Source organism: Diadema setosum, chromosome 15 (genome assembly GCF_964275005.1).
Source record: "Diadema setosum chromosome 15, eeDiaSeto1, whole genome shotgun sequence".
In the NCBI taxonomy this organism is placed as follows: Eukaryota; Metazoa; Echinodermata; class Echinoidea; order Diadematoida; family Diadematidae; genus Diadema; species Diadema setosum.
This window is the reverse complement of record NC_092699.1, coordinates 33,740,077-33,764,196: the sequence shown is the minus strand read 5'-3', so window position 1 is coordinate 33,764,196 and position 24,120 is coordinate 33,740,077. Positions and strand designations below refer to the sequence as shown.

The 24,120-nt window shown below is 37.6% G+C and overlaps 1 protein-coding gene across 1 annotated transcript in view; it reads right to left on the bottom strand.

The window, feature by feature from the left end:
* The window catches only part of LOC140238702 (uncharacterized), a 31,695-nt gene extending 9,794 nt beyond the window's left edge, over positions 1 to 21,901 (bottom strand). The window contains exons 1-12 of the mRNA XM_072318602.1: positions 21,676 to 21,901; positions 15,447 to 15,618; positions 14,696 to 14,802; positions 10,146 to 10,337; positions 7,820 to 7,929; positions 6,773 to 6,880; positions 5,218 to 5,322; positions 4,368 to 4,521; positions 3,463 to 3,629; positions 2,164 to 2,312; positions 1,786 to 1,942; positions 1,300 to 1,454 (exon numbers count right to left, since the gene is read on the bottom strand). Coding sequence (XP_072174703.1) covers positions 1,300 to 1,454; positions 1,786 to 1,942; positions 2,164 to 2,312; positions 3,463 to 3,629; positions 4,368 to 4,521; positions 5,218 to 5,322; positions 6,773 to 6,880; positions 7,820 to 7,929; positions 10,146 to 10,337; positions 14,696 to 14,802; positions 15,447 to 15,618; positions 21,676 to 21,901 — 1,802 coding nt within the window. The remainder of the gene's footprint in view (positions 1 to 1,299; positions 1,455 to 1,785; positions 1,943 to 2,163; positions 2,313 to 3,462; positions 3,630 to 4,367; positions 4,522 to 5,217; positions 5,323 to 6,772; positions 6,881 to 7,819; positions 7,930 to 10,145; positions 10,338 to 14,695; positions 14,803 to 15,446; positions 15,619 to 21,675) is intronic.
* Between the last annotated feature and the right edge of the window lie 2,219 nt (positions 21,902 to 24,120).

Sequence of the window (24,120 nt, the reverse complement as noted above, 5' to 3'; positions counted from 1 at the left end):
CTGCGTTATTATTCAAATTTATGAAATTCTTCCGTCGAGGTGTTTTTCATTGCAACTGATTTACAAATTCCCCTACATTGACGTAGGGCAATTACGTCGATATAGGGCAATTTGTCAATCAGTTGCAATGAAAAACACCTCGACGGAAGAATTTCATGAATTTGAAATCTACTTGCTACAACTTCGACAGTTAAATTAGTGTATTACTTTGATGATTGGATTGACACACTACATAAACATATAGCACAACTTATACAAACGTTCTCCTTCAAAAGAAAGAAAAAAAAAACCACTCGCCATAAAGCTTTGTGTAGAAATACACCCAAAAACAAATATAAGCATCAATGTTATCATACGATATCCATAATGATATTATATATGTTGTCACGTGACTGTACGATTCTTTTTCTATCCTGCTAATAGAAACAGTTTAAAATCATCTTTGAGTATTAATATTCCAAAAACTTATTATACAGTCACTTTCACTACATATGTTTCGATGAAAGATTCAATCATCTTTCTTATAGAAACATTATCTGTTTTAAGTCGATTTACATAATTTATATTATATAGATTATGTCATTCAGACTACCAATTTTCAAAAGGAAGGGTGAAATAGGACAACCAACATGACCAAGAGGAAAGAGAAATAGGGAAAATGAATAAATCATAAAAAAGTAAGAGTGCAATAAGAAAATAATATATTCAATTCAATTCAATTCAATTCAAAGTTTATTTCATTTTTCAACAAAACATGTGTTTCACTTCTTTTTGTAACAGAGAATAAGGTAAATAGAATATAGTGAAATGAAAAGACTGTACAACAATTGAGGACCTATAGTAATCATACATTGTATAGTAAAAAAGATACAGAAGAGAAAGATATTAGAAGAGAAAACAGATGAAAATGAGGAGAGAGAAACCAGAAAGATAATTCTTCATCAAAACATAGGAACATAAAATGTATGATTTCAGAAGGATGGAACCGTTATGACCACCAAATATATATATATATATATATATATATATATATATATATAGTGGTTCTCCAAGTCGACCCCCTTCCCATATTATTATGTTATGTATAATTTCTATTTCACTCTACTCATAATGCCTGATTGTTAAGAGGCAGTGCAAGGACACAAAGAAGTACACAATGTTGCAGTATCTCACTGGGTCGGCATCATTCGCCCCTTATTTGTGTGTGTGTGTGTGTGTGTGTGTGTGTGTGTGTGTGTGTGTGAGAGAGAGACAGAGAGACGTAGAGGGTTACTATTTGTAAGGAACTGGCAAACCTACTGTGCGTTATCCAGGCATGCAGCAAGGTGGAGAGGGTTGTACCTGACCTTGTTCGTGATCGTAAGGTCGCTTTTCTCATCACTGATAAGAAGCTCAGCTATTTCGTTCGTTTTCTTCCGAATGGCGTCATGGAGAGCGGTGTCACCTGCTTTGTCCTGTGCATTGCAAACAATTCAGTGCAATTAGTGAACATATAATTTCTTTGTAGTTTGTTTTTCAAATGCCTATTGTTACCTATTATGCCTCAGCATAATATTTCAAAAAACAGCTGTGTCATAAAATCTACGACATATTCTACAACATTAGTAAACGTTAATATATTGTAGAATATATAACATGACATACTTTATTCAAAAAAAGTATGTCATTAAAGTACAACCTTTCGTAAAAACTATCACGAAGGTTTCGCTTATTCATTAGAACTGTAGACCACTTTTAGTTTTCATATTATTTCTGTGTATTAAAAACCTAAAGAAGAAAAATAACCTGCAAGTTTGGATCACAGCCGTACTGGAGAAGTAGCTCGACGCAGTCGGTGCGATTCTTGGGGACAGCAATGTGTAGTGCACTTTTCGCATCGTTGTTAGCAATGTTTGTCTTTGCTCCTTTCTTTAACAAGTATTCGACTATTTCGGTTTCATTCCTGTGACACACAACAAAATAAGGACAAAATCATGCATAAAATATGCTAATCTAATATCTGTGGAGTAATCATATTATTTGACTGTTGACAATTCACTCTCACAATCTTATATTTAGCGCAAGGGATAACAGTAATTCACCATTGGGTAAATACTGACAAAGATTCTCACAAAAACGAATTGTCAATTCATAAACAGTAAAATACCCGCACGACAAACTCACTGATAGACCGCGTTGCAAAGTGCCGTGTCCCCGTCTTCGTCCTTCTCATCAAGTTTGGCGCCATTTCTTACCAAGAGTTCGACAACCGCAAGATGACCTCTGTAGCTCGCCACGTGGAGAGGTGTGTTACCCTTGACGGCAGCATTTACCTTGCGATTAAAAAAAATGGACTATTAAAGCAAGACTTCTGAATAAAATAAATGTCCGATGTAAAGACAAAGCCTTATGCAACTATTTGCTGAAAAGACATTCAATTCAATGCATTTATTGTGTTTTACTGCATTTATTTATTTCCATTGAAGAAAAGTCGATACAAGACATGTTTTGTATAATTCGTAACATTATTTTAATATGTATGTTTGTGTATTGAAGATCAGCTTTAGAAAACGAATAGCTAACATTTTCCATTTCTAGGAGGTGGGTGTCATGAATGTGACTGAGGGTGTGACTGCGGAATACGTGGGACTCCTTTGTCTAGTCAAACAAGGTGGAGAAAAGAGGCAGTAGAAAAAACAACAACAATAACATAGAAATCAAGAACCTAGGCAAGCCAGGTGGAGACAGGTAGTCAGTAAAAACAAACAGACAAACGAACAAACAAACAAACAAAAACCATAGAATCCAAGAGTATATGAGGCTTAGCTGAGCCAGGGTAGAATAGCTAACACTGAAAGGGAGAGCAGGCAGGAAAGAATATGTATTCAAAAGGGGAGAGATAGTTGGAAAGATAAGGAACATGCAATCAAAGGGGAAAGCCAATTGGAACCAGTTTAACCACTGCATAAAATGAGGGTGGAGTTACATTAGAGGTGAAAAGGAAAGTAGATTTGAAAGGAAAATTAGTTGGATCTGAACATCTGTCAGAGCAGGAAAACGATATGCTCTTTTAACTCACTGGTAAAAGGAGTAGAGAGGATAGGTAATTGGCCTATATACGATGGAGAGCTGTAATTCAGGTACACCCTAGGGTTTGATATAATCATCTGATGAACATTCGGTGCCAGATGTAGTGAACTTAAGGCACAGTACGTGATGATACTGACAGGATGAAACAGAAAAAGCCTTATGTGTTGTTTGAAGGTTTGCATGTATATTCTACCCTGGCTCAGCTAAGCCCCATATACTCTTGGATTCTATAGTTTTTGTTATTTTTTTGTTTGTTTGTCTGTTTGTTTTTACTGACTACCTGTCTCCACCTGGCTTGCCTAGGTTCTTGATTTCTATGTTATTGTTGTTGTTTTTTCTACTACCTCTTTTCTCCACCTTATCATGGTTGTTTGAAGAAAAAGCCTGTATTACAAAACTCTCGTCCCGGGCAATAAGCTCGTGCAATACTCCGACATCCCCCTCTGAGGCGGCACAAAGCATCTTCTTTGATATCGCTGCAGCAGTCCGGCCACGGAATACCTCACGATTAGCAAGTTCGAATGGGTCTTGAAGTTGCTTTAGGAGATGAACAACCGTCTCTAAAGAAAATAACAATAAAACTTAAAATAGAATAATGACAAAATCGACAATAAACTTCAGGGAAATCGATTAAAAACTATCCGAATTGCCGAGAGTTTATCTACAGATCTATCCACAAGTACCTCGACTACCCGTACAAAGGCAAATTATTTAACATGATTATCATGAAACAAACGATACATATAGTTAAAAGATAAGTTAAAATCCTGTTAATAAACAAAGATCTTTTGAAGTGCATAATCATTGGGTGCGAGATGTATCAAAAGTCTGCCATTATAACAAATATGTTTTTTGACGTTTTATCATTTATTATAATCAAGAATTCTCCTGCAACACAACTGAGTATACTAGTAATCACAATACCTTAATCCTGATCTTACACGGTCCGTCATTCCCCCTGTCTATAACCTCTGATTCAAAGCAGCTATTTTGTGTTACAATGGGGATACTGTATTGTATCTTAATTGGTCTGTAGCAATGTCGGAAAGAAGTAAGACTTACATAAATGTTAAAAGACACGGCACTTAAAGAGATATGCATTCGAACATCGACAAAACTAGCTGTACAGAGCATAGGAGTAATATATAAGTCAAAACTTTTCGAAACCCTTCGTCTTTCACAGTTTTGCCTTTTGGGTTACATTGTTTGAAGCTTTAAGCAATTTATTTGACTTGTAACCTTAATCTAGTTTAGTCCTCCTCCTCACTTTTTCGAATTACTGGGTGAATTTACAATACCTTCACCAGCCTGTTCGAAGAACCCATCTACTCCATGTTCTTGTTCAACAGGAATTAAGCAGTCTGGGTGAAAGGTCCAAAAGTTACCCCCAACGTTCACTTTCACGTCACCGTCGGCATTTGAGAACAGAACTCGCCCGTCCATTCCAATGGCCTGTGCGTAATGATGAGGGTCAGACTGGTCACTATCTATCTTATTTCATTTTGCTTCTTACTTTCTGCAACTTACTCGTAATTTTACAAGAAGAGGAATTATACTTTCTCTTCCCAAGACCAGAGGAACCATTGTAACAGAACATCAAATCGGGTAATGCACAAACGTATAGTTCATGTGCTTGGCAAAAGAGTGGCAATAATCAAAATCCGTATTACTACTGTTTATTTTTCAGCCGCAGCTAGGTCGAATGCTTTGACACAAGGAGCAAATTAAACTGGCTTAACTACTCTTATTGCATTATCCAACTCAACAAACACTGAGAGTTGAACAATTCATGTCAGCTGATATCGTAGTTTAGTCCATTTCAGCTTTAAAAAAAAAGCAAAAAAAAAAAGCAACAAACAAACAAACAAAAACAAAACAAGCAAATCCAGATAGAAAGATGAGAGAGAAGAATTAAAAACTTTCACGCAAATTTGATGTACAAAACGTTTAACCATTGGAATGATACACGAGACATCAGCATATAGCGTTGCGTAATCTTATCACTTACTTCATTTTTCTGCTTATTTTCATTCCTTATGTTAATGCTAAATACCTGGAATAAGGGAATCTTATAATAGTCATGCATGACATTCATGTTCTATCAATGTTTTGTTAAACAGCCAATAAACATCTTATATAGGTTCTTACGCCTGACATTCGTTCCACCCAGCCACCGTGGGATTCTTGTAGCGCCACGACCGTTGCTTGATCCGACAGGATGCGAACTTTGTCCCCAGCTTTGAAGGTTGGTAACTAGGAACGAAAAAAAAAAACACACACACACATGCACACACACACACACACACACACACACACCATACACAAAATATTGAAGCATGCATCACAATTTCCTCGTCTGCATGCTAAAGGTTAACACTTGACGTTCCTCACACCAGGATATGATAATGAATTAAGCTTGAATAAAAGCTAGATTCAAACAATGCCTGTCTTTTGAAAAAAAGTGAAATACAAAGTAAACATATGAAGAAAAAGGATTTTCATAAAATAAACAAATTTTGTTGAATTAAAATAAAAATTCTATTTTCGTTTATGTATTTGTTACTTGTATAGTGACAGAATGAGGAGGACATGCTCGTAAGAAGTAGGGTGAGAAAGAAGAATAAGCAAACATGAAGCTCGGTATTCTAATTGGAATTTCATGTTTTTGTATAATCTTCCCATTTATTGAGCGCATAGGGACATTATGTGTCATGCGCTATTTAAAAACATAATTTACCATTTGCAGATGAAACAAAAACCCAGCTTTAGAGCTTCAAAATAATTCTAAAATGTGAGTTAGGGATAGAGACAACCAATGCAAAATTTTGAACCAGTATAATTTATGTTAAATATTGTTAAATATGCAAAATGTGACCAATAGTTATAATAAAAATGTTTTCAGACTAAACCGTCTACAATTATGGTTTAAAGAGAAAAATACTTACAGTTTGGGTTTTATTGCAAAAAAAAAATACATGGTCGGATGTTTTGTGATACAATTGACCTACACATAAGCATCAATAGTGATATCTTAAACATCTTTTTTTTAAAATCACTGCTCCCAAAGGTAAACAGGACCTTTAAGCTCTGCAAATGATTATAATTACTATTATTATCTTGCGATTTCATCATTTTGAAAGAAGCAACTGAGTAAGGGAAATGTATTGACTAAATTAAGAGTTTCGTTGGTCTTTCCTGGAATTAAAGAATACAACCGTGAAAACCTGAGCAATAATGTTCCTTATCACTGCTTATCGTGCATGATCCATCTCTCACTCCCCTGGCATCCACCGTTACAGTACATTGAAACTATTCAGTTCTAGATTTTCTATGATTTGGAGAGTCACTAACGTCACCAAGATGGTTATTTCGAGATCACAAGCACTGAAATACATATTTTTTTCGGAGTCACTGGAATGTCATTATAGTACTACAATATTTGCTGCTTAAAACAAACACGATTTCTTCGTTTGCACCTAAATACATGGGGAGCTTGCTGCTCAAAGAAAAAAAAATGGTAAAAAATCACATGATTTTTCTATCTTAGAGAATTATACATTAAGTCACAAATATTTCAAAGAGTTAACTATCAAGTGTTTAGCATAAAGTGCCATAAATAGTGAGAGGAAAGGTAATGAATGAATTCTTCAGGGCAGATAGAATACCGTAGTTATCATAATCATATAAAAATATTAAAGAATACCTTTGTGACGCAAGCAGGAGAAAATGTCCATGTCTTGCTGTCGGAATACTTGATTCTGACTTGACCAGTTGAGTAGATGTGCACCAATCTCCCAACTTTCCGGAGGTACTTGACATTCACGAATAAGATATATTTCCCAGAAAATGTGTGTTTGCATTGCCTTTTACTTTCAAGATGGGAGGTCTATTTAATTACTCCTAATTTTTCTCTGTAATTCTTAGACGATATTTAAGCAGTTTAAAAAAGGGGGAGACTTATAAAGATTAAATATAAACAGACTAATAAGAGAGAATCAGAATTACAGTAGTGCATGATTCAACTTTGTTTTTATTAATTTGAAATCATGAGGAAGTCAGCGTTTTCTTTTTTCTGTTTTAAGAGACACAAACTGTAGGCCCACCGGTGGAGTATTTGCAGAAGCAACGCAGTATGGCGGGGTCCTTATTATTACATGCTTCTATAATCAAAGCGATAGAAGTGTATGTGCATCCCTATACAGAGTGTTACTATACAATATATATATTTACATATATATACATGTATATAAATTATGATGTTTGTAGTCCGGATATTGGTACCAGTACAGAAAAGATGACGAAGTAGGGTATAGCAATGCATTTTAGTCCGACAGTGCTATTCATTCAAACACAAATTTTGACGTATATTTAATTTGTTATTCACGTTGATTCTAAAGAAGACGTGTGTACACATAATATGCGTCGAAAATTTGGTTTGAATAAATAACACTGTTAGACTACAACGTATTATTACCCTACATCGTCATCTAATGAGTGTGTGCATACATGATAACATATTAAATGTACCAACATACTAAATATACAATGTATATTTTATAGAGAGATTGTTAGAAATTGAATTAAATTATTATATATAATATGTATGACATGTAGTGTATTTATACCATACAGAGAAAGTCTTTCCTTCTCGCTCTTTCTCTCGGCTTTGCTAACTAATGCAATTGGCAGTCAATAATATTGTGTGTATTATGTGTACATGCATTGGTAAAGAGACTCTGTGTCTACCTACCTTTTCCATCTCTGGGTTCCATTCTCCGTTGTTCACTTGCAATTGTTGTACGAGCTCCTTGTTGAGATTTACAATGACTCTGTCCCCCTCCTCCAAGATAGTATCCTCTCCTGGCAGTATAAAGAGCGTAATTCAATCATAGAAAGAATAAAGATTAATACATGTTTTCTCTCTTTCAATTAGTCTTTCATATATCATCGTATGTGTTAGTCTAACAGACTCTTATTTTTATATCTATAAGAATGTTGAATGGATTAAAAGATAGATAGGGGGTCATATAAATGAGTAGATTTTGTTTTATTGGACATCATCTATAGTGTTAACATCTCTCTTGCATTTAGACTACAATAGTAGAGGTAGAGTGCTGTGTCTTAAAATGCTATTCATTTACCTACCAGCGTTTAAACATCAACATGTTGCACGGACTTCTCATAAGATGCACATAAAGTATCCACGCAAATCGTCCTGAATTCTTAAGTTTGTTTTTCCAAGGCATATATCACTGTAAATGCTCTTCGGATTTTGAAATATTTCATGATGTGCTGTGTTGGGTGTATTTCTTTGTAGCAAATGCATCAAAAACCTTTATTACAACCACGTACATGCTAAGCTCCTTGTGTTTCCGTGAAATATGTTCGTCAGTGTTTTGAGCAATAAATATTTATGTAATTGAAAAAAAAAATGTCCGCTAGATGAAACAGACATGAAAATCAATAAATACATCTTAAAATTGTTTCGTTTTGTTTGTTTAGAATTTTCATGCTAAACTGCATTCCTTAAAAGCAAGACCAAATAACGCAAAAAAAAAGTATAACAAAATTATTTTGGAAGGCATGTAACACATTAATGAGTATACGAATGCAAAGATACACACTTAGAGGGGAATTAACCCCAAAGTATATTAATCCCAAAAATGAGCGAATGCAGCAAGGTCAGTAGAACACATCAGTGAAAGTTTGAAGAAGATCAGACAATCCGTTGAAAAGTTATGAATTTTTGAAATATTGGTGATGAGACCACTTGATCAGAAGACTACTACGGATCATGACATCACATTAGTATGGACTAGGATATAAATAAAATATTTTAAAAATCCACAAAATATCATTTCATATGAAAAGTTCACTTCCCTGGACCTGTTACTGACATTATGTCAAGCCAGGGTAATATTATTCCCCCTGCTTTCTGAAAGAGGTATGTATAGTGCTCTTTCACTATGCTAGAAAAATGGAAAAAAATGCTTGATTTTCTTTGTATAGTAGTCCATTTGTATCATGTGATGTCATGATCCGTACTCTCTAAAGAAAATCGAGTGAAAATATTCTCTCTTGAAGGAGTGAATAAAAAAATAGTGAATTTAGAGTGAAATTGGAGTGAATTTTGAGCGAAAATGTTAATTTTCACTCGTTTTAGAGTTACGTGAGGGATCACTCCAAAATCTTCGAGTGATCCCTGAGGTCATTCTAAAATGAGTGAAAATGAATTTTCACTCAAAATTCACTCCAATTTCACTCTAAATTCACTCTTTTTTGTTTTCACTCCCTCAAGAGTGAATATCTTCACTCGGTTTTTTTCTTTTGTTTTGGTTTTTTGTTTTTGTTTTTTGTTTTTTAGAGAAAGATATGAGTCTTCTGATCCAGCGGCCTCTAACCAAAACTTCAAAAATTCATAACTTTTGAACGGATTGTCCGATTTTCCTCAAACTGTCGCAGATGTATTTTATTTCTATTGCTCCATTTACTCAACCAGCATGTATTTTGGGGGTTAAAGGGATAGTACAGTATTGGTGGAGATAATAATTGGGCTTATAAGCTTTTGCACGATACTAAGAAAACACTTATGAAACAGTACAGAGCATACCATTTTAAGAGGAATTCAAAGTTTATTTGATGAAAATCGGGTTTGGAATGACTGAAACATCCCAAAACAAAGTAAAATAAAGCGATCGTAATAAAGTGTGGTTCCCACACTGTATTAGAATTTCTCTATTTTGGATATCTCAGCCATTTCAAAACCAATATTCATCAAATAAACGTTGAATTCCTCGTGGAATCACATGATCTTTCATATTTCATAAGAGGTTTCTCACTATCTCACCAAAAAATGTTAGAAACCTGAAATTAGGTCTCAACCAAAACTATACGATCCCTTTAATTTCCCTTTAATGCCTTTTACATAATGATATATGAAAAATTATAGAAACGAAACACAGAAAAAGAGGAAGATATAATTTTGTGAGTTTTCGTATAAACAGTAATGTTCAATGCCTTGTCGGCTATCCAACATTATAGAAACTTTTGACGTGTGATAAAAATTAGATATTTACCAAATCTCGGGAGGTGTTCCTTGTAGTACGGCCCACCAACCCCTGCTTTTAGGCACTTCAAATCCACTTTCCCGTCGTGCCCAATACGGTACTCGTAAGATCCACCGGAGTCCCATCGGACCCATATTGCGCTGCGCCCAGTGTTCGCCCAATTCACTTGTTTCAATGCGACACCAGTGTTGCCGTCTCCACCTGTTGCGCGTTATTTTAACAAGTTTTTTTGAGGAGACAAAATACCAATCATGTGCTATTCTAAAAACACACAAAAAGCGTGGGGCGCACACACACACACGCTCAGTAAATCTCACATTCTTGAAAACACACGTATACACATGCGCGTGCACGTTTATCAACTTTTATTAGGTTTACTGTAAAGATGGAATAACTACTCTACAAAAAAAAAAACTCTGTAGGTTTTTTTTTTTCTTTTCAATTTTATACCTTTCATGGGTATCGTCAATGATAGTTCGTTATTTTGAATTTAAAGAGACCGCTCCTCATAGTACAAAATATGAATAAAAGCATGTTTTTATTCAGCGTACCGAAATTTGGATATAAAAAACTACATCTTAACTTGTTGAAATTATCATATATGATATAATATACTATATATATATATATATATATATATATATAATATGATAGTTGTGTGTGTGAGAGTTTGCGTGTGTTTGTATGTGTCTTTGTGATAAGTAAAGACAATGCATTACCAGGACAACAAGCTTGCTTACCTTTTGGTGATTTGTTTTATTATTTTTTAGAAGTAGTGACGGTATTGCTTGTACGCTTACACTGTTTGTGGCTGTATTTTCATTGTGGAAACCCTTTGCTGGTGCCTCATTATAATTGATGGTGGAACGTGTGTAATTTATTGACCTTCCGTAAAACAGAGTTGAAAAATATTTGTTGCCTATTAGTCTTCGGCAAGTGGAGACATGGGCACCGTTTCAAGAAGGTTGTCAGCGCTGACAAGTTGTCAGTCACTGACAATTACCATCGTAACAGTCAGTGACCAGAGCTTTTCAGCCAATCAAAACCAAGGATTTTACTGAAATTGTCAGCGCTGACTAAATTGATGAAACAACCCCTGGATTTAAACTATAACCTTCATAGTGGTGTATACTTGAATTCAAATTGACTCTCCTAACCTATCTAAATATAGAAAAGAAAGCACACGCTTTGGAAATATGTGAACTGAAAAAAAGAGAGACTCTGACGTGCAGGGTCTATTCAAGCGCTTTAATACTCTTTACCAATGCGTGCTAGCTGTGCGATGAATAGAACAAAAAAAAAAAAAATGATGAAAAAAGATGTAACCCACCGTAGCAACAACATTGAAGAGATTATCAAGTTAAGCTGAAATCGAGCTTACTCTGTTAACACATCTGTCCATGAGGTAATGCCGACTTCCAAACCAGTAGCAATATCTTTTTAAAAGTTATTAGAAGGAAAAACGAAGAGTGTGCAAAAGATTTTCAGAAAATATGAAAAACTCAAGACTGTCTAAGTTGACCCGTTTCACATTTTTTTTTAGTCGTCACGTAAATTCATGGGGTGCGACTTTTTTGGGTTTTGTGATGCACGGTCACATAATCATTTATAAGCATACAAGTGAAAAAAAAAATGCATTATGTATGTTTATACCCACACACATACACACACGTATGTAGATACTATACAACACACGTATTGAATCTTGCCATCTGATTTGATGAATGCGGGTCACATGACATTCAGAGGAATCGGCTATCCAACGCTCACCACCAATGGCAGTGCAATAGTCGACTATTGAACGGTACAAGCGAGCTGGCAGTGCAATAGACCCTAGGACACACTGAACTCGAATGTGTATCGTACAGCTAGCTGGCATTGATGCATAGGGTTTACGCTGCGCCAGCACGCAACCGGTAACACCAGTCCACGGCCAGGATTCGGCGGAGGCGAGGCAGGCTCTGAGGCCGTGTGGCGTGCAAGTCTGTTTTCACATGCGAATAATGAGTAGGCCTAGTGTATGTTAGATTATCACGGCTACAGCCTACGTACCTCTTCTCACCCGAGCTTTGTTCTCGTCTCTGATGAGGATCTCGTCAGCGCATTGCTAATCATGAGTGAAGTGTGTGAAGCAGCATATAGGCCCTATATAAGAAAGTGGTCAAATATAGTATGCTTAGAGTTAGACTCTAGAGGTAAGCAAATTCTCTAGGCCTAGCTATACCTAAAGGGTTTATTTAGACCTTTTTTTAAGACCTAGAGCCAGTACGTGGTAGTAGTACGTTACGTAGGCCTAACGTAAGGGGTAACTGTTAGACCTTCGCATAGTCATCCACCCAGATAGGCTTAACGCAGATCTATTTTGGTCTTGACTCTAGACCAGGCCTAAATATTTCGATATCATGTGTTGTATAAAACAAATATTCAATGTTTATCATTCGTGCGACGGTACCGAATATTACATTCGGAGCAAGTTTAACCGTTATATTCAACTCCGCTTCGCGTCGTTGAATAGAACGGTTAAACTTGCACGCTCATGTAATATTCGGAACCATTGCACTCATAAACATTGAATATTTGTATACTATACTTTAAAGGGATCGGTATAGTTTTGTCTGTGACCTAATGTCAGGTTTCTAAATTTTTTGGTGGGATAATGGGAAACCTCTTATGAAATATGACAGAGCATGTTATTCTATGAGGAATTGAACGTTTATTTGAAGACAATTGCTTTTGAAAGGGCTAATAAAGTATGGGACCCACATTTTATTACGATCGCTTTGTTTTTTCTGTGTTTTTGGATTTTTCTGTCATTTTAAACCCGATTTTCATCAAATAAACTTCGAATTCCTCTTTAATAACCTATTCCATAACGGGAACCTGGTGGCCCGTGTATTAAGTCTATTTCAGAATTTAGTATGGAACGGGTTAAAATGGCATGCTCTGTACTATTTCAGAAGTGTTTTCTTGGTATCTCGCAAAAAGTTAAGAGCCCAATTCTCCTCTCCACCAATACCTTACCATCCCTTTAAACGATTATTTGGGGGGGTTTTTGACCATCTTTTTAGACAATCATTTCCCCCCTCCCTTTATATGTTCCTCGATTTTTTTTAGAGAGAAGCAATATCTTCTTAAAAGTTATTAGAGGGGAAAAAGAAGAGTGTGCAACGGATTTTCAGAAAATATGAAAAAGTCAAGATTGTTTTACTTGAATAGGACAAAAAACAGGATGTAACCCACCAACATTGATTTATTTTCATGAATAGGACCAAAAAAAAAAAAAAAAAAAACAGGATGTAACCCACCGTAGCATCAACAATGAAGGGATTATACCAGGTTAAGCTGAAATCGTGCATGCTCTGTTAACACATTCTGTCCATGAGGTAATGCCGACTTTCAAAACAGTAGCATTATTTTTTTTTTAAGTTATAGAAGGGAAAAAAAGAAGAGTGTGCAAAGGATTTTCAGAAAATATGAAAAACTCAAGATTGATTTAGTGGAATGGGACAAAAAACAGGATATAACCCAACGACCTTGATTTATTTTCATGAATAAGACCAAAAAAATAATGTAACCCACCGTAGCAAAAAACCCAATGAAGGGATTATCAAGTTAAATTGAAATCGAGCTGCTGCATACTCTCTTAACAAATCTGTCCATGAGGTAATGCCGACTTTCAAAGCAGTAGCAATATCTCTTTAAAAGTTATTCGAGGGGAAAACGAAGAGTGTGCAAATGATTTTCAGAAAATATGAAAAACTTAAGACTGTTTTAGTTGACCAGTTTTGTTTATTTTTTAAATCCTCACGTAAATTCAAGGAATGCGACATTTTGTTGGTTTTGTGATGCACGGTCACATAATCAATTAAGCATACAAGTGGAAAAATGCATTATATTATGATATATATGTATATATACCAACACATATACACATATGTATGTATACATATTATATACGTATATTTATACTTTAAATGGGTCGTAGTTTTGGTTGAGACCTAATGTCAGGCTTCTAATTTTTTTTTTTTTTTTTGGTAAGATAATGGGAAACCTCTTATGAAATATGCCAGAGCATATTATTCCATGAGGAATTCAACGTTTATTTGATGAAAAATGGTTTTGAAATGGCTGAGATATCAAAAACAGAGCCATTCTAATAAAGTATGGGACCCACATTTTATTACGATCGCTTTGTTTTACTTTGTTCTTGGATTTTCCGTCATTCTAAACCCGATTTTCATCAAATAAACTTTGAATTCCTCTTAAAATGGTATGCTCTGCACTATTTCAGAAGTGTTTTATTGGTATCTCGCAAAAAAAGTTAAAAGCCCAATTCTCCTCTCCACCAATACCGTACCATCCCTTTAAACGATTAGTTGTTTTGATTTTCTTTAACCATCTTTTAAGACAATCACCCCCCCCCCCTTTATGTGAAAGACTCTTTATGAATGCTGAGAATGATAATTCGGATGCATGAGAATATCATCATCTGAATGCAAAATTATTATTCTATCAGAGGAAATTGAAGTACGTTTGTCAAGAAATCACTTTATTCCTACCGTCTTGCTCCGCCCACTTCCAATCCAATCCTCTGCTCACTGTCGCTCCGGGAAACAACCCTCTTCCCCAAACTTTTATGCTGTTCGCCCTCTCGGGCATTATGTGTCTATTCGGTGGAAAAATGGAAAAATGAAAAGACTCTCGACAAAATTCAGATTAAAATGTTCATTTCATATTTGCAACTCTACTGCAAATTTGTCTGCAAGAAGGTTGGCAATGATATACCCAAATGTGTATACTTTGCATGTACGATTATTAATTTTAGATTCGGAAAATTACTGCCAGCTGACTACACATAAACCATACTGTTTTGCATGTGGGTTATCTGCATGTGCTATACACTTCTGGTTTTCTAGGCATCATTGTTAATTTGTTTGTTTGTTCATTTTTCATCGGAGAAGATGGCTGGATAGCCCATATTCAGCTACATGGGATCCGGTTGGATGTGAGGTGGGACCACTTCACCGGGTTAAACACCCTGCTCTTTGCGATGAATGAATGAAGCGGGATCTTTTACGTGCATGAGTTGTTACTCTTTCATACACGGGACCTCCATTTTATGTCCTATCCGAGGGACAATTAGGTGCCTGTATCAATATATACTTCGTGTGTCTCTGCATGGGGGATACTGATTCCGGATTCAGTTCAATACTGTCTGGAAATCAGGTCCGCCATTATTGCTTACATGTCTGAATGTGCACGGAACTATTGTCACCAAGAAAGGTACTACTATAAATAAAGTGCACTGACCCGACAGACTTTGGAGCGATGATTCGAAGAAACTGATGTCTGACGTCATGCTTCCCAGCCATGTAACATTTGGTGCACAAGTCATAGTCTTTGCAAGTGCTGCACACCCAGCGCATCCCAGGAATATCTGCTTCTCTGCAGTCACCACAGGTAACGCCAATGTGTTTGACTCCTGCAACGATCAAAAGCGAGAAAACAGAGACTTAATTGTCCGATTATGGCACGTGTTGTGGTGAAGTTCTCGGCGGTGCATTGAAGACAGATGTCAAGGGCGCGTTCAGAATTAGACCTTATATTCGTCAATACTTACTTCTGCAAGAATTTTTTGAAACACTAGTACATACTGAATATTTACCCAGCGGATAATGAATAGAGTCATGACTAACACCGTAAGGTAGACCTAATTCAAAGGCAATTCCACCAAAAAAAAAAAAAAAAAAGGTCAAGTTAACTTATAGATAGGTAAAATCGGGTATGCGTAATGATCAAATTGTCATCTATTTCGGACTAAATAAGGAAAGAAGATAATGAAATCTTAAAGCTTCTCCTATAAGTTTCGACGAAAAGCAATGTTGGAACAATTTGCAACACGTGGTATTTATAGGGGACAAAACGATTCCATCAAACCACAACTCTTTCACTGACATGGGCACAATTATAAAATCATGCAAAGATGTCAAGTTTCTCAAATGGCTGGGAGTGAAAAAAATATGCTATTTAGGGAAGCAACCGTGGGCAATGGGTGGTGGGGGCGGGTGAAGCGGATGTCCCCTCCTCCCCCCCCCCCCTGTATTGAGCCTCTCCATTTTGGAAGTAGAAATTGATTTGTAATTTGGCGCTCACTTATAATACAACCCTTCCTGCATAATTTATTGTCATCAGTTTCTTATGGAAGATGGTTCTGCAAGACATGATTTGAGCATCGTTTGCCAAAATTTTGGTCAAATGAGCGTGAATGACAGAAAGAAAGAAAGAAAGAAAGAAAATATTACTCAGTTCAGAATAAGCGGGCTTCTTATAATTATGTTTATTATTGATCTATACCTGCTGCGTGCTTTTTTGTTTTCTTTTTCTTGTTTTCTTGGAGGCGTGAGAATATCATTGCTGGGCGGATGAGGGTGAGATCATGGGCGTAAATGCGGGGGGGGGGGATATATCCCCCTGAAATGGAGGAGGGGGGGGATGGTCTGTACAATCATCCCCCCCCCCTGAAATTTGAGGGAAAAAATGGAGGAAGCAGAAATGTCATTGTATCAATTTTGGCATATAGCATGACGTTCGTACGCCCGCCTTCAGACAAGTAACAAAGCTGAACAGTATTCTATCTTGCAGGATAATATAATTATACATAATTTTCTCAAGCGCTCGTTCGCTTCGCTCGCTCGCGTAGAAAGTCTTAGGTATGGTCCAGACTTTGACAACGTCAATACTTTATTAGGCTTACATGTAAACATGCTGTGACGCGAGCAACTCGGGACCATCTGCATATTATTATGTACGAAAACAAACAAACAATAACAAAAACTACACCACCATAATTGAACCCCCCCCCTCCATTTCCTGAATCATTCCTGAAACGATGATGGGGCAAAGGGGCATTTGCCCCGCCCCTACGGAAATGTTGGGGCAGACAAATCATTTGTCCCCTAAGCAATTCCCGAGATGAGGACAAATCTCGAACTTTCTTTATGGAAAATATTGTCCAATTACCGCCAGAACTATGCACCGGATCGTTGAATTGCAATTATAGATATTCAAAAGCTCCGCTACTGGGTCCCTTTCGATATAGGCTTTGCACACTTTTGAGATTGACGTATTGCTTTATTCTATCACAGAGTGTGCAGCAGATCTTTCCGTGACTTACCAAAGCTCCCTCATTATGCAGAGGCGTCGATGGAGGGCGAGGGGGATGGTTCCCCCATAAAAGTATTGGGGACAAACATATCATTTTGCTCCTCCTCGTAACTCCCGAGATGTTGAAATGTTTTTATTTTTTGATAGAAAACTGTCTAAATATTTCACCCAAAGATGGCTGAATTTCAATTCTGAAAATACAAAATCTCCCTCGCGTATGAGGAGGATAGGATTTATACCCCTTCCATACCTTCCCCGTTCAGTCCTTTCTACTTAATACACTTTAGATTGACAGATTTTAAAATGTTTCATCTCAAGTGTGCACCAGGTCTGTTACTTCAGTTTAAAAAAATGCAAATGTTCCGTGGGTGGGAGGAGATATCTAGATACTTTCAATTAACGGAGGGTTTCCCCCCCCCCCCAAAAAAAAAAAAAAAAAAAATGGTATACACTTCTGGGATTTAAATTTTCTCAGATTACATCATAAATGTGTTTACGAGATATTTTCATCTGAATTCTAAAAATGCAAAAGCACCCTCGTATGCAGGGCGTCGATCCTGGAGGACGGGGAGCGCGGCAGAGACAAAGATATCAATATGATCCCCAATGATTCCCGAAATGAGGAAAATTTTCTTGCGTTTTTTGATAGAAAACTGGAAGGGTGGTGTTAGCACTCGCCCACGCCTTCTCCCTGTTCACCCGCCCCCCCCCCCCCCCCCCTACGCATACAAGTAGACTGTGCTTACACTTTGAACATAGACAGTTTTTCAATTATGCCACAAATTGTGTGCACCAAAACGTTTAAATGCAATCAGAAAATACAGAATCTCCCTCGTGTAGGAAGGGGGAATAGGGAATAGGGCTTATCCCCTCCCACCTTCTCTGATTGACAAATTTCCACATATTCCAACAAAAGTGTGCACCAGATTGTTGAATTTCAGTTCTGAAACTGCAAAAAACGCTCCCTCGAATATGGGAGACGTACATGTATCTTGCCACCCTCCCATTGATTAGTCTCCTCTATAGACTTAGTATACTTTTGGGAATGACAATTTCCGAATTTTCCAGAAAAATTGTGCTTTATTTCAGTTCCCAAAACGCAAAAACTTCGGCTTGTGTTCCCCCTCCCACTCCCTCCCCCTAAGATCTACCTCATTAGACTTTGTTCATATAACACAAAGATGGTGCACACTCGGAATAAGAGGTAAATTCCATGATTTCACTTCCCTGAAAAAGCCTTATTTATTTCTGCAGTCATTTTTTTTTTGGGGGGGGGGGGGCGCTGTAAAAAAATTCCAAGTATTGCACCAAAAGCTTGCACCAGATCGCTGAATTTCAGGTCTGAAAATGCAAAATCATCTTCGTGTGGGAGGAGAAATGCCCCTTATCAACACCCTCGCGTGCTTGCTTTTTCTGTTTGAATTGCTTAACAGACAGCGTTCGTGATAATTATTCATCGTAAAAATTATTACAATGAGTTTATTTAAAATTCATGATACCATTTTATAGGCAAATTGTTCATTGTAATCTACATCAAAATATTCTGCTACCTTAATCAAGTGGGACTGTTTCAAGTCGATAAAACACCCAAACATGCATAAAATTACACCATTTACAACATCAAAATGCAAAAAGGTCTCACCGTGGGGAAGGGGAACATCGCTCGGGCTCGGTCGCGTTCATGACATTCAGTGGAAGAATTAATACAATAATTTTATTTAAAGGATACCATTTAAGGCAAATTGTTTAATAATAATCGACATCAAAATATTCTGCTACCATAAACAAGTGGGACTGTTTCAAGTCGATAAAACACGTAAAAACATGCATCGAATTGCACCATTTACAACATCAAAATGCAAAAAGTTCTCACCTTGGGAGGTGGAACACCCCCTCCCACACCCTCCCTCGCCCACTCCGCTCGCTCGGGTTCGGTTGCGTTCGTGATATTCAGTGTAAGAATTAATACAAGAAGTTAATTCAAATGATACCATTTTATAGCCAAATTTTTAAAATAATCGACATTGAAACATATTTCTACCTTAAACAAGAGGGACTGTTTCAAGTCGACAAAACGCGCAAAAACATGCAACATATTGCACCATGTACAACATCAAAATGCAAAAAGTTCTCACCGTGGAAGGGGGAACACCTCCTCCGACACCCTCCCCCTCCACCCCCCTCGCTTTATTTCAATGATACCATTCTATACCGAAATTGTAAAATAATCATCGACATCAAAATATATTGCAACCTTATACAAGTGAAACTGGTTCAAGTCGACAAAACGCGGAAAAACATGCATAAATTGCACCATGCACAACATCAAAAAGCAAAAAGTTCTCATCATGGGAAAGGGGACACCCTCCTCCCATCCCCTCCCCATCCCCTCCCCACTCCTCCCCCCCCCCCCCCCCCGGCTCGCTCCGCTCGCTCGGGCTCGGTCGCGTTCATGATCTTCAGTGTAAGAATTAGTACAAGAAGTTTATTTAAATGATACCATTTTATAGGCAAAATTGTTCAATAATAATCTACATAAAATGTACTGCTACCTTAAACATATGGGACTGTTTCAAGTCGATAAAACACGTAAAAAATGCATCAAATTGCACCATTTACAAAATCAATATGCAAAAAGTTCTCACTGTGGCAGGGAGAAGTCCCCCTCCCACACCCTCCCCCTCGCTCGCTTCGCTCCCTCGCATCTAACCGCTCCCCTAAGATCAAATCCTACTACGCCGGTGATATGCCCCACTAGTTAGTAGGCCTTCGCAGTGATGTCGCACAGGGCAAAAGCGGAGCAAGGGTTGAAATACCACGATGTAGTTATTCAATTATCTATGAATATTTCTTTTTCTTACCTGTTTTTGATTGGAAAAAAAATCCCAAACTTCACCAAAAGTGTGCCCCAGATCGCTGAATTCAGGTCTGAAAATGCAAAATCTTCCTCATGTGGGAGGGGAGATATCCCCTCCCACTGCCCCCCCCCCTTCGCCAGGTCGCTCCGCTCCCTCGCACAGATATTCAAAATCCAAGTCCCTCTCACACCCATCATCATTAAAACGGAACGATGCCCCTGGGATGATTGCTTTACAGGGATGCCAAGTTAAAAAAAAAATTATGAGTGAGATTTTCATGACTCGGCATCTCGGCATGCGAATGTGCGCGCGAGCGAGGGTGTGGGAGGGGTTTTTCCCCCCTATGGCCTCCCACGGTAGGGAGATTTTTCAATTTTTAGCTCTTAATGGTGCGATCAGGTGCATACTTACGTGACTATTTTTACTTATTTTGAAAGACAAAAGGGAAATATACCTTCATTTGTAAGTATTACTTTAATCTTTTGAGCTATGCTCATTATTATAGGCCCAAGTTGCAGACTTCGCCCGATGCGTGAGAAAAATGGGTGTCATGCGTGAGATCGTGAGATGGCCCCTAAATGCTTGAGTCTCAAGCAGAATGCGTGAGACTTGGTAGCTCTTGCTTTATTGACTTAAATCAAGAATATTGAAGAATACAATAATATCAATAGCTACGGGAAAATATCTACTACGTTATTACATACAAAGAAATGGATATCCATATTACCAATTTATTGAATTTATCTGGGCATTATTCAGGGCTGCGCTACGTTTATGAAAGGGGGGGGGGGGTTGTCAAAATCGCCTGTCAGTCAAGAAGAAAGAACATCAAAAGACAAGAGAAACAAGAACAAAAAGTCTTCATACTTTTAAGGTCTGATTTTACGCCGAAAGTCGGCTGACAAGCAAAAAAACCCAACAAACAAACAAACAAAAACAAGAACAAGAACAAAAAGTCTTCATATTTTTGCTGCCACTTCCATCCCACTTTGCATGCAAGAGTGGGACATTCGATCCCTGTAAAGTGTGTGTGTGTGTATGTGTGTGTGTGTGTGTGAGGGGGGAGGGGACCAAGCTCCCCCCCCCCCCCCCCCAGGGCTGCGCCGGTCGGTTATGGGCTTATAATCGTGGTGATGGTGACTATCGCCGATCATCCCCCCCCCCCACTCCTCAGTACGGATTAACGCCGTTGGGTGAGATGGGTTGCTGGGTAATGAGACTCACGCCGCATTCGTGAGATTTAGTAGATCTGAGCATGCAAATCGTATTTTGTGATGATAATCCTGGAACCACGAACCTTTCCTCTTAAAAAAAGAGAAGACATTGAATAAAGACATAAACGTTTAACTTTCCAATTTCTCTTTAAGATGCATTTTATAAGGTAGCTCTATACAATGTATACCAAAGAGTACAGTCGGTCTAAAATGGGTATTCGCCGGCGTATTATGAAAACTAGTGGTAGAAGTCATTAAGTTCGCCCATCCCCCCCCCCCCCGCCCCTCCCTCATACGGCCTACCTGTGGTAGCATTGTCGAAGGTTAGCAGGTCGTACTTGTTGTTGAAGCCTGCTCGGTACTTGGCACGTTTCCTCATGTCCCAGAGGACGACGACGAGCTTCGGATCGGGATTAGACATGCTTTCGCCGACACTGACGACGGTACCGACGTGGCCCTCTCCCTCATCTTGATCGCCCCATTGCCAGTCTGGGCCACGCACCACTCGGGTCCCGACGGAAAGGGACATTTCGTCTTGATACAGGAAAATAAATATAAACATGGAATTGCAACACACGTGTGTCATACCACAAACCTCAATTTATAATCCTTCAAATCTTGTAAAGATGATAGTAATATTTTACGGTCTTATTTTAGATACCTGCACGAGCAACCTTCTGAGCGTAGAGAAGTAGTATTCTACATGTTTTTTTTTTATTATTTCATTAATTCATATTCCACAAGATGTTTAAGTGGATGTGCAATAATCATTACATTCTAATGCCGAAGGAGAAAAAATAAGGATAGACTGTAATAAATACCAATAAAACAGAGTGGAAGGGTCTACACAGGAGCTTATAGTTTGTAAGATGGACACCTACAATAATTCATGCACAGTGTATTCCCTGTGTATATACCTCATGTAAAATTATCGCGTGAAATAGAAAATAGTAAGAACATACCTGTTTCTGTCAAGGGTGTAATATAGCTCGCTAAAAGCGTCGATTAAAGTTCTCTTCAATATGCAAAGACTGATTCCTCCAAACTACAAGTCAAAAATGACGTTGAACCAACCTCACGCACTCCAATATCACGGATCTCGAGCGCATCTTATCCAAGTGTGCAGTATACGACATAAAATGACTGCTTGGATACAGGATTTTACGCGGAAAAGTTCTGCGGTAACAGGAAAACTGGGGTTGTCTGTGGTGAGGGGGAAATCCCACCTGCGCAGACTATAGAAGACTCCAGAGGGCATTCCATCAAGCGTTTTATCAGGTTTTTTTTTCTGAAGAGTTTGCTCTCAGCCAATCAGATGCAAGGATTTCAGAAGCTTAAAGCTTTTTGTCAGAATATCTGATAAAACGCTCTGACAACAATATCTGACACCACACGGCCATGGCCGTGTTCACCCACTGTAACGTCGTTGATTGTGCCTTATCTGCGTTCAGGCTGTCTCCAGAATCAACTCATATGTCTCTCACGTTTATGTATAATCATTTCGCATTTCACAGGTCTGAACACCCCCACGTGTCTGCTGTTTCCAGGTTTTAGTGGATTGTCCATCAACTTTCGTGTGTTTTCTTTTGAATCACTTCAGTTTAGTTCAACTATCATTAAAATTTCCATTCGTCCGCAAAAACCGTAACAAAATACAAAGTATACATCATAAAATCACTTTTATCATTTTGTATTTTAAAAAAAGCAACATGAATAATATACGATTTCTGTGAATAACCAAGAATAGTATAATAATTTGGAGGATTGAAAGAAAAGTAGGGCCAGATATCAAAATGAAAAAAATTGGCCCACTGAAAGGCAAAGCTTGTAAGATGTGGGTCACTTGAGACATCATAAAGCTTATATAATAAACATTCATTCATTCATCTTTTTTTCATTTCCAACAGATACATATAAATATATTACAGAAATTGAATACACAGATTTTATCATGATACAAAATATCATCCGAAATTAATACATGCATAACAGATTAAACGAAAATTATTATATTCAGTAACTATTTTCGAATACAACGGAAAAACAAAAGGAAGCAATTACTAAATACAATAAATACGGGGGGGGGGGAGGTGTCTGAGAACACGCCCTGACCAAAATATCTGACACCACACGGCCATGGCCGTATGTAGGCTTACCCACTGTAACGTTGTTGATTGTGTCTTATCTGCGTCCAGGCCGTCTCCAATATCAATTAAAGGGGATGGCTAGTAACTGACCCAGTGGGAATCAGTGGGGATGCTGGGGGATGATTGTCAAATCCTTTAATACTACATTATATATCTATTCTTTTGTGAAAATTATTTGCTTCAGAATGGTCTCATATTCAGGTAAATGTGCAGTTTAATGTTTCCAGGTTAGCATGTCTGTACAGTGACAGGACGATCGTTAACCGGCCGATTGATTGCATGTATTGTTTATTGTTTCACTGAACAGGCATGCTAACCTGGAAACATTAAACTACACTTTACTTGAATACGAGACCATTCTGAAGCAAATGATTTTTACACAACAATAGATAGATAATAATTATACTCTTGAAGGATTGAATCATCCCCCCAAATTCCCACTGATTCCCACTGATTAGTATACTAACCATCCCCTGTAAGACACTGGCATTTATAATGTGACAGATGCTGACACTATGGATTTAAAAAACAACCAAGAACAAGACGAGAGAGGTTAAGGGCAGATTCTGAAAGAGCAGACTCTTGAGTTTTAAAACAATGT